Source organism: Anser brachyrhynchus (genome assembly GCF_964034855.1).
Source record: "Anser brachyrhynchus genome assembly, chromosome: 1".
Taxonomy (NCBI): domain Eukaryota; kingdom Metazoa; phylum Chordata; class Aves; order Anseriformes; family Anatidae; genus Anser; species Anser brachyrhynchus.
In genome coordinates, this window is record NC_137694.1 from 203,648,385 (window position 1) to 203,660,489 (window position 12,105).

A 12,105-nucleotide genomic window follows, 5' to 3' on the forward strand; every position below is an offset into this window, starting at 1 on the left:
GAACTAATAAGAGAACTGTTGCATAATGAAGTATTTCGTATTGCTGTTGCCACCTTTATATATTTACTTCTAAAAACATAAAAGAAATTGCACGTTAAAGATCCTTACAAATCCCCTTGATTAACTTCTAGGTAAAAATTTAATCATAAGTGTATCACAGGTATTTAGTATGAATACAAATCCATCAAAATCACCTTTTATAGGTAACTGGGCTAAGTTCATAAAACTCTGTGCTTCATATTATTTTCCTTACAGAAAATACTCAGAATGAAAATGTAATCCTGAAATTTATTAAACACAGTTTTAAAGGAAAGCAAAGACATGCCTTCTTACAACAAAGTACTGGCAAATCAATGTCAACTTGGATAGATCTCTCTTCAGGCACTGCAGCTAAATCTAGACGTTATTGTGAACTGAACCCCATTGAAACTTACAGACACAGTCTAGAAATCCCTTTTCATACTTTGTTTCCATTGGCATTTCATGGACAAAGGCTTTTGTATAACTGGAGCAGAAAAAAAAAAAAAGGAATAAACTACCAAATATCCTAAATTAATGGCATTCTTTGGTACTGCTACAGACTGAAGATTCCATTTCTTTCTTTGAAACTTCTCAAAACATCTTAGCTGTTGCAGTAATTATAAAATGGAGCCTATCGTATAGCCTAAGCTCTTTTTTATTTTTTTGCTCTGACTCTCCTATACAAGTCTGTCTCTTGTGCAAGATTAATTTTTCCTGTATATCCCAGCACAAAAACCCTACATGAAGAGAATCTTCCATCATACTGAAGGTCCCCCTTATGCCTTAATGTTTCAGATGGAAGAGCACAACCCCTGGGGCACAGCCTTTCTCTTCTCCAGCTCTGCAGCAGCAATGCTTTTTTTGCTGATTGACTTGAAGAACTCTAAAGATGCATACCTGAATTCTTCCACCCAGAAGAGCCAGACAGTTTACAGACTCATAAAGATGTTGTAAGAAATGAGTTAACATCCACAGAGTTCAAACGTGGCTGTTATCACTTCTGGCTCTCTGGGAATCCTGCCTCTGCCATCACCTCTGCTGTCCACGTGAGCCTACCTATTTCTTGGTATTTTTCCATTAAGCGTTCCACCCTCTCTGTTTATCCGCCTGCTCCGTCTCTGGATGGGCTGCATGCATTTCTGTTAGCCTCTTCCACAGGGATTGCTAACACCGGTCCTGCAAACTCTGTCGTAATCAGACCCCTCCTTCCCAGAACCACGGAGGGCTGAGGCTGGAAGGGATGCTGGTGGTCATCTGGTCCAATGCCCTGCTTATGAGGGGGCATCCAGTCCAACAAGAGAGTTGCCCAGTCCCACATCCAGTCCTGTTCAGCACCTCCACATGACATACAAGCGTTATTTGTGACACACTGCTTCCAATTATCACTTCTTTGTTGCTCAGTGTGAATAAAGCTGGTCACTTTCAATTAAAATTAGGGAAAACTTTTCTGTGTATGGTCAACAGACTTCAACGTTGCCTGTCAAACACATTCCGTCTCCCTATCATGCATCCAATGACTTCTCACAGCCACTACCAACCCTTAAACCATCTTCTGGCAGTCCCCCCTGGGGACAGGATGAGCATACAACAGCAGAAGCTCCAGCAGACGCAGAACTGGCGAGCAAAACTGGTAAGAAAGCGTGAACTGTCAAACCTGAGGCACCAGGCTCCTCCTATTCCCTTTCTCATCCTCTTCAGCAGGCAGGCTGCAGTTCCTCTTGTTTCCTCGCATCTCTGCCGCTGCTGCCACATCAGCTGGCACCCAGGAAGACGGCAGCTGGAACCGTCTGGAAGCGGCTGGAAGGCGCGAGGAGCAGATGGCAGGAGATCCCAGCCCGCTGCACGAGCACCGCAAACAGCTGGCCAAGTTCCCTCGGTGGTGTCAGGTACCCCGAGCGCACAGCTCGCAGCTATGCCCTGACTCGAAAGCTCGTGGAGTTAATGAAACGCATCCTGAGCCTCCTGCACGCAAGCGCAGCCGCAGATTCGGTGGGATCACATCTGCTCGTACAGCTTTCGGATCGTCCTGGAACGAGCGTGAAGTGCTAACAGAAATGAGTAAACTCTGCGAGGCTCTGCCCCACGCTCCGCCCCCCAGGACAAAGCAACCGACAGAAATCACTAATTAACAAGAAAAACAACGTATTGATTCCTGAAGAGGAATTCTACTCCGGGGTTTGATTCCCTCCCATGGATGCTACTGCACTTGGTCAAACCAGGAGCAAGGCAACTGCTGAGAAGATTCTTCAGGAACCTTCACGATCTGAATCCTCCAGTTCAAAAACTACTAACATTACGGGCCCAAATTTGATAACTACTTTTGGCAGCGTGATTCTCTAAACTCTCAACGGTAATTTTACAAAGCACATCCAAAAGTCAAATATCTAGAATCACCTCATTTTTCAATTCCTTCAAGGATAATTAAAACAAGATTTAAAAATTCTATAAGCATACAGCCTCGAGAAGATGAGTCCCAAGGAACAGGGAACGGCCAGAAGGAGGAGAAGAGGCATTTGCCCTAAGCAATGAATATTACAAATCCACCTGTCGATGACAACTGGATTAAAATGGATAACTGTTTTGTCTGCACAGAAGAAATATCTGCCCATTAATCTGTTCAGCAGTGCAGACAGAATACTGTAATTTTTAAATGGATTTAAAACAACTAAGCATCTACATTATTTTTTCCTTCTAGTATCGAACACTTCTACTCCCTCCTAAACGTGAAACGGGACTACACTCTAAACACTGCTGTGAAAGCCCAACAGCACTTTTGCACATTTGGACTGCTGCCCCCGGAGTTTGGAATTGCCAATAAACAAGTTGCTCAGCTTTCATTTCAGCTGCCAAGTTCACACTTCTCAAACAGAATGCGGTGAACTTCAGTTCACATTCAATTTGTTTTTTTTTCTGGCTCCCCTTCTACTTATGCGCTGTGCAAATGTTTAGCAAGTCCTTGGAAGAGCTAAAAAATTTAATGTGACTCTTCATAATTACATGTTTCTTCTGGAAAAATTGATTTCATTTGATTGTTATTCCTCGTTTTCAAACTAAATAAATTCTAATTCTACAATGGAATTTAAGGAAGAGATCTTCCCTGAGCCGAGATATTTTTTCCCCTGCATGTAGCCTGAAAAAAATATAAGAGAGAAAAAAGGCCTTTTTATTTCTCTCATTCTAACATTACATGACGTGCACTGAAGCCCAACCCGGGCTATGTCACGGGACACGACATGCCAGCATATCAGTTCCCCATCGCCAAACGGATGCACTTTCACCCAGTTCCTCCCTTCCTAATCACGGCTACAACCTCTCACCACTTCTCTCTAGCCCTTGAGGCAGTTTAATTGATAAAGATCAGAGGAAATATCTGAAGAAACAACTGAAACGTTTTCTACCACATCATTTCTACAGCATATGATGTAGCAGATACAGAAATGACCAACACTGTTCACAACAGAGATCGTTATGCCTGTGAATCATAGAATCATTCAGGTTGGAAAAGACTTTTAAGACTATCTAGTCCAGCCTTTAACCTAGTATTAATGTCCACCACTAAGCTATGCTACCGAGTTCTACATCTACACGTGATGTCCCTGTGTTTTAAATGTGTGATATTATTAGTAACAATCTTAAAAGAATCATTTCTTTTTTTTTTTCTCCCCACAATTCACATTGTTCACCAAGTAACTACAAGGACAGACATTCCACAAACTTTCTGAGCAACCTGTTCATTAAAACATAGAAAATTAAGTACCCTTCACTGAAAAACCTAAACAGAGAGAATGTGGAAGCATTGCACATATTCCACAACTAGCACTCCTGGAAGTTGTATTGCAGTCTCCTGTAGGAAAGTATGAAGAGCAGAACATAAAAGTATAAAGGATCCAAATTCAGAAAAGCTAAAGCTGTGAACAACGTCAGGGCAGGAAATCTCAGGTATGTCTTCAGACACTGATGCAAAGATATATCATTTTGTTTCAAAAGGAAAATGAAGGCAGTTTCATCAGTGTAAGGAACATTTTACAGCACAGCTGGGATCCCAAGGTAAGTCTTGGCCTAGGTTCCAGACTGAATGCACAAACTTTTCACAGAGTTACATAAGAATTTGATGAAAATCAGATTGTCATGAAAAAAAAAGTTTCTATATTAAAATCACTGTACTGTGACATCCAGCTGTGGCAATGCCCAGATCAGTTCTCATTTCCAGAGTGTCATGACTAACTGGAGTATATATTTTTTTAATGAAATTCAAGCTAAGAATAAATTGCATCCCCTAGTATTGGAGATACATAATTAGCAATGTTCAGAAAAATGTTAACCTTATAACACGACAGAGAAATAAATGTTCGCCATCAACAGAACTATGTATAAGCAACATAATATTCAAATATCCCTTAGTTCAAATATTTAATGCATTAACCCACATTAGGTATAATGTATATTATATTGTATATATAACTATATATAATAATTACTATACATACAGTAATTCACATAGTACCTGAAGTTACTCATTTCTTAAGAGAAACAGACAAAAAATGAAGTAAACTCTCTAGAGCTACCCTGTAACAAAGCTCAACCTCATGTGAATTTCTCTGGATTCTGCTTTTTTTTTTTTTTAATATAGAAAACCCAATGAACAATTACCTGGGTAAAAGGACACACTTGAGACTCTTGTGTTATAATGCTAATTTATGATTCAGGCAGAGAGAAAAATAGAGTGTTTTTGGAAGAATATTTAATCTCCCACTGGACAGGATTTAAATCCTCTTCTCTTGTTTAAAAAACCTTTAACATAGACATGCAAGTTACATATAATCCAGCCCTCTTCACTTACCTGAAGGCAATATAATTCCCCCAGGAATTCTGAAAGCATTACATTAACAAAACTTTATACCACATGTGCAAAAAAAAGAGAAAGAAAAGATGTATTTAGCCTTACTTCTCCGTGTCTTAAAGGTGTAATAGCTCCTCTTGCTACTGCCATTCGGAACAACGTTTCTGTGGCCTGCATTAACAAACACACACAAATTAGATATTTTTAAAAAGACAACCCAGCTCATGAAGATTTGTTTCAAATTTAACTTTTTCTTTAAATGTCAGCTACATTCAGCATTCATTTTACAACTGAATCACTTCAGTAAGTTAATTACAAAAGTCCGCACAGGTTGGCAAAGGTTTATTACAAAGTGAGAGGTGATGAAGAGACCAAAATCCTCAACAAACCAGCCATCTGAACCGTGTGTTCCCTCCCAAGACGCTGTGGTAGTTACAAAAGTCTCTTCATAGACATTAGAGACGCTCAGCCCCAAATAATGGTCTTCCAGAGGCTGTCACACGAAAGCAGGTCGCTAAGGGAAAAATAGCTGCATGGTATTTTACAAATCATGAAAGCAATTTATTTTTTTAAATGGCTGATAAATATTATAGCCTTAAATTAACAAACAAGAGTATGATGAAACTCTCTTCCTTGAAGTACCTGTGCCCCTCTTGACACCAGGAATTGTGGCATCATAAAACACAACGTTCTTCATGTGTAAAAGACAGGGAACACAACACTGAGCAAATCTGTAATTAGGTCAGGCTTTAATTAGGTTGCGCATGTTCCTCTGCTAGTTGTCCCATCCTTTGTTTAATTTGGTGGGACAACAAACACATACTTCTGACATAACCATCGACTACTGACTCGTAATTCAGGCTGTAATACAAAATGATAGGTTCCGTATCACATTTCCTTCTGATAAAAAACCCAACCCACCAACACGACTGCAATGCGCAAAGAATGGTTTCTATAAATGACCAGTATTTCTGTTGATTTCTCAACTTTGGTTTTAAGTACAAGTATGCCAAATTGCCATGTTGTTATATTTACAAGCTGGTTGGGAAAAGGAGCGAAAGAATTCACTGGTTACATAAAAACATGGATTGGCACATCACTATACACAAGAATAGATTTGTTTCAAAGAGCTGTTTCCATAGCAAGTAGAGAAGCAGGTTTCAATTTCAGCTGCAATGAAACGTGTTTTTAATATCTGTTTCTAATAGAAAAAAAATTACTCTAACATTTAGGGATCTATGTTAAAAAGTAATTATCAGGCTGTTTGAAAAAATGTTTAAAAAGTTGAAGCCGCAGTAGTATCTGACTGTCTTTAAAATAGCAATTTAAAAAATAAGCAGCTCAACGCTTATGTGACTGCAAGATTTGGGGGTTCATGCTGCAGTCCTACAAGACAGCTGTACCTCAACAAATGCAGTACCAAAAACATCTACTGAGATTAATTGCTCGGTCTTCCCAGGTGCAGATGAGGTGGTTTTCACCTTTCTAAATAACTACCTGCAGAAAATAACATTATAAAAGAGCTTTTAATTGCCTCGTTCCCCCCCCAGCACCTGTAAATGATAAATGAACGTGCGAGCTGCGGGCACGGGCTGCAATACGCATTGCTTCATTTACACCCGCAACAGCGCGGGGCAGTGCCCGAGTGGGGCTCTTCTTCCCAAACCTTTATCCTCTGAGAGGTGAAGTGAACCTCACACAACCTTTTGTATTTCCCCAAATTGGTTTCTTTCATCAGCTCTCCCCACCAACGTTTTTAAGGATGTTTCAACCGAGCTGAGCATTCTGTCAATACAGCTAAGCTCCTTTTGTTTCTTTTGAAAACCACTGGTGTGTGTGACTTTCTTTTCGTGTCTACTAGTAAAAGATCTCTCTTAATACTCTTGTACTCCCATAGCTCATGCCAGATGTCAAAGCCATTCAGAAACAAGGAAAAAAAAACGCAAAAATCCAAGGGAAAGCTTAGCGAAGTTGCATCGTTCAAAAGGATAATGATCAGACCCAGGCTTCACAAAACTCGAACATCACACAAACGGATGATTACACTGATCAGGCTAGGAAAAGGCTGCCAGTCTTAAAATGGGAACTTATGTGTAACACTTCCATTTTGGACAAACTCCCGCAACGTCTTCCATTGCCAGCTTTCTCCTCGGTAAACCACAGAAAACAGAGACTGCTGGGGCCATCGGTTGGCCAGGAGCACATTGCCCAGGGCTTGTTCAACCACGCGTTGGCCATCTCCAGGGATGGAGGCCATGCTGCCTCCCTGATCAACATGTTCCAGCATTGCACAACAAACTTTTCAGTGGCAAGTCCCAGAAAAACTGCAATTTACAGCTGATCCGCAGAGATTTTCCAGAGAAGCGCAGCCTAATTCCCCAAATTCTCCTTCAGGAGTGGAAATGCTTCACACCAGCTGAGGAGGCTGGCCTTCCTCCTGTGGTATCCAGCTGCGACAAGACGAGCCACGTTTAAATCCCGAAACGCAAAGCACCCTGCTGCCATTCAAGCTGTACAGGTTGAACATGGAGGGATAAACACAGGGATGGAGAAGGGAAAAGGAGATTTGGACAAGGGATTAGAGGACTAAAGGGGGACTGGGGCAAGGAAGCTCCTAAACCCAAGATATACACTGGGAAGTGGAAGTCAAAAGAACTGGATAATTTAGAGAAATATCAGCTAGGTAGGGTGCTAAAAACAGGAACATTATTCCATTACCTAAACTTAAACCTTACATTTACCCCTCTATTTTTATTTTTATTTTTTGAAACGGTAAATTCCGTCACGCTTAATGCTCCATAGAGAATAAAGGGAAAACAGCTACATGAAGGAAGAGTCCTACAATATCAGGGTAAAAAAGAACAACATGCTCCCACACCCACTTCTCATCTTTTCTGAAATTCCCTACATGATAACATCTTGCTAATAGCGAAAGGATTGTTACAAGTCATTACATCAATTTTGGCTAAAAACCCAGCTCATTGAACACATCTTGTCTTGTATATTCTTAGTTTTTAATTTCGAACCTACCAAAGTTATCGGTATGACAACAGCCAATGTTCATGCAGCATAAAATTCAGGTACAATTTGTTTTGATTTTGACAAAGCTCATATATAATGGAACACAAACTTTAAAGAAATGGACCTTCCATTTCAATAGACTCAACACATATATGATTACATGTATCTGAAAAAAGCATGCAGAGTACTGCTCTGTCAGAAATTAACCTCTCAACAAAGGCTACCAAATAAAATAATTTCTTGGACGACTTCAGCAATAGATTTCTACTGGAAAAATTTAGCACGCTTTTAGCCATCAGGGCAGAACTGCCCTTCTGCCCCCACTAAACTCTTCTCACGGCTCTTCTGGTTCACAATTCACAGTACCCTTGATCAGGGACACCCACAGTTATACGCCATTTAGAGTAAGTTTAATTACTTGGTTGAAACGTCAGCATTCTTGCATATATTTATGACACGCTTTTCCACTACCTGCCAAGTTTCTACATACAATTGCATTTATTCCTTCCTAATTTGAAAATACCGCATTCGTGATGTCATTTTTTTATGCTGAAAATATTAAAATAATCTTCTGTTTTATGTTAGGATGTGTAACTCTGACTATGAAATACAACTGACTGGAGATAGGATTTATCTTCATGTCAAATAACTAATTAAAAAGACAAAACTGTCCATCTAAGAAATATGAATACTGTTCTCAAAGAAACAGTAAACTGGGAATTTAAATCACTTTTAATTGTCTCCGTTAGCATTAAGTATTCCATTAGTAATCAGATTTTTATGAAGCTGTAAAAAGTTTATATTTATTTTCATTCAATTCAATAAGCCCTAAATAAGAATCATTACAGGCCTAGGCAGTGACTTTAGAAACTTCTATTCAGAGGCATGAGTCAGAGGTCCATAAGAAAGAAAATCATCAACAGATGGTTTTAGTGATCTCAGTGTGAAATAAATGTGTTGCCAAGCTGATAGTTGCCGAATCCTAAAACTGTACTTTATTTTAAGGAATGCATACTGTGTCAGATTATATGTGAGGTGAGATGGCAGCCTGATGTATCCTGCCACTCCGTAACGTCTCGTAACTTCTAATGTCATCGATTGACAAAGATGTGTTCCCCCTCAAAGGAAGCAGTCGTTTCTCTTCAAACTCCTTGCAGTTGGGTTAAAAAAAAAAAAAAAGAGAGAAACTGCTTGTGTGAATCAGAACTGAAGTGGAAAATAATTGTGCATTATTGATGGAAATTGTAGGAGAAACAACGAGAAAAGCAGTATTTTAGATTGCAGATGTTTTGAATTTTCTAGGTATTCACAAAAATAAAATGGTCTCATAATACTTCATCAAAATAGTTACTGTTTTTACCAAAGTTAAAATTGCAAATACCAGCAGTGCAGGGGATTGCTAAAGCAAATTAATTTTAGAACTACATGCTTCACGTGCTTTTAATTACCTGGCAAATTTTGGCATCTACTTTTACACTTGAATTCGAAAAGATAAAATAAAAAAGGAATTATGTTTAAAGATATGTCCTGAACAGCACAGATCTTTGGTAGTCATTCACAGCAATTTACAGATTTAATTAGAATGGAAATGGTGCAATTTGTTTTAAGAACAAAAATACAAAAATGGATAGAATAACACAAAAGACTTTTTTTCACTCCTATTAAGTTTGCTGATCTTGGCTGCAAATAACTGGCTCACAGCTCCGGCCTTTAAAATTTGTGTTTGTTTTCAAAAAGCAAATGACATTAAAAAAAGGTTCATGACAGTCTATCCAAAATCATCAATAACATTTTTCAACTCAATTACATATTGCAAATGAACTATTGTTACAGCCCTTATTAGCTGCGCATCACACAGCTTTTGAAAACAAGCACAAGTGTTACAAAAAAGAGGAGGGATTTGGTAAGATGCAGAAGCAATAATGAATAGGACAATGTACAAGAAGCTTCTGAAATCAATTTTTTCATAATTCCTTCCCCAAGAAATCAACTGTAAGGCAACCTTCTAGATCTAAACCTTATCCCAGATGATTTGTATTTAACTTAACTGATTAGCTTATTTATGGCTATGACATTTGATGAAAAGCACTGCAATAAAGTTCTTTCCTCTTAGTCATCAGCAGACCAAATCACTTCTTACCTTTACCTGCTATACAGGCAACTAAAATATGAACCCTATGAACCAAACTACACAACTTAAGCTCTGTGATAAAGGATATTTTACAGAGATTCTGAGAGCCTTGCACTAGTTATCTGAAATTTCTCTAACTTTTTCATTGTCAGCTTTTACAATGTGGGCTCCCAGAGAACGTGCTGCACCAGCATCCTTTCACAACATCTTTCCTTTGCTTTCTTGTATGACTTTGTGCAAGTTTAGAAGATGGGAAATATAATTCTAGTATTTAATGCTGCATTTTACTGCCTGCCCCAAAGGAAAAGATGCACAAAGAGATGCAAAGACACTTATCTGTGAGTTGCACGAGCCACAGCATTCACTAGCTTGTGGGACACACAGCAAGAGAAGGGGCAAGTCTGCTCTAATTTACAGGGGAGGGAGGAAGCCCACCTCGAAGATTAGAGGACAGAAAGGAAATACAGCACGCACCTGGCCATATATCTTATACAACTGAAGTACTAACTAGAAATGGTTCTCCCTCCTCAAATAATAAAAGAACATTATTTCCCTTACTAGACGATTGGGGTTTTGTAAAATTCATCAATAACACTGCATACATAATCCAGTACTAAAACTAACAAGATTAATAATATAGGCACCTTAGAATATTTGCAGAACTGTGGTCTAAACAGAGATTCAAAATTAACCCACATACATATGATCAATTCAATACCATTTCTATTACATTGCCAAATTCTGTTTGCTCACTGAATTAAATCCGTACTTTAAGACTCTTCGGGTACTAAGATACCCCAAATACTCTTCCTAATTAACCTACCCTATCTTCATAGCACCCCAAAAGTAATATATGTCATGGAGACGCTGCAGCCAGTCAGCAATCAGCTGAGAGCACAGCGCTTGTATTTCGGCAGTGTCCAAGAGACACCACTTCAGAGTTCTTGTACTAAAACTCATTTCTTCCTTCCGCGCTCACTGTTCAAACCAATTTGCATTTTGCAAGCAAAAATGCAAATTTTTCTTTGTTATCACACCGAAAAGGCCGATGGCAAGCCTGAAAGCAAACTACAAAATCCACTTTGCAGTTGGCTTTCACTGCGAGAACACCCCTTGCTGCCGACCAGCTCACGAACCTCAGCCTCTCCTGAGAAGAGCTGTAAAGCTTCCAGCTGCAGAACACACACTGAACGAGTGAACCAAGTGCAAAAATAATCAAGCGTTACTCACTGCCAAGAGTATGAAATAAAAGCATTTTTATTTATTTATCTTAATCGGAACCCAGTAGTCTGCAGTTGTGGTATTTGCAACTTTTTCCAAGATAATTTTTTCTTCTCCTGACTTCTCTACCCATTCTTCTCCCTTTCCTTCCTCCCACCCTCCTCCCAAAGAAAGCAGCAATGCTTGGTATTTAATTGGGATTCCTGGTCCCAGCCTGTAACTGACTTTTACCTTTTCTTGTGTTCTCCACACAAAGGAGTGAACTCCTCAACTCTCTCAAAAGCTGCAATTATAAATAATTAAGTATCAGGAAACCATATATATATATATATATATATATACAGACACACACACATACAGCAGTATAATGCTGGAATTACCCATAAAATAGGCCAGCAGCCAGTCTGGGAAACTAGAGAAGTAGGGTATTTAAGCTCCTCTGCCTTGACACAAATGCCAGAGAAAGGAGTCCCAGCACTGGCACAGAGCACGGGTTTCTGGATCTGAGACACAAACCACTGAAGCCAGCTAAAATCTTCCTCCTCTGCAACCACAGCTCAGACGGATGGAAAATAACTGCCAGCCGGCCTGCAGAAAGCACCTGACAAGTGTCAAAAACGGCTTTGACTAGTAACGCTGTCAGATGGAATAAAAGATAAGAGCTGAAAGACCACCCCGGCCAGGCTGGGAATGTGCCCGCACACTGGTAGGCAGGCAGCAGCGCTTCCTTCCCTTGGCACCGGGGGTGCGTGCTCTTCGGATCTCCAGCTCCAAAACACCGGGGAGCAGCACGTGCACCCACCCGAGCGGATGGGGGGACGATGTCCCATCTCCCCCTGTTGGGAACGGATGCATGCGGGGCATTTCTGTC

At 39.8% G+C, this 12,105-nt stretch overlaps 1 protein-coding gene across 1 annotated transcript in view; it reads right to left on the reverse strand.

Moving 5' to 3' along the window:
- The window catches only part of TMEM135 (transmembrane protein 135), a 180,757-nt gene that overhangs the window by 97,517 nt on the left and 71,135 nt on the right, over positions 1–12,105 (reverse strand). The window contains exon 5 of the mRNA XM_080598275.1: positions 4,967–5,032. Coding sequence (XP_080454401.1) covers positions 4,967–5,032 — 66 coding nt within the window. The remainder of the gene's footprint in view (positions 1–4,966; positions 5,033–12,105) is intronic.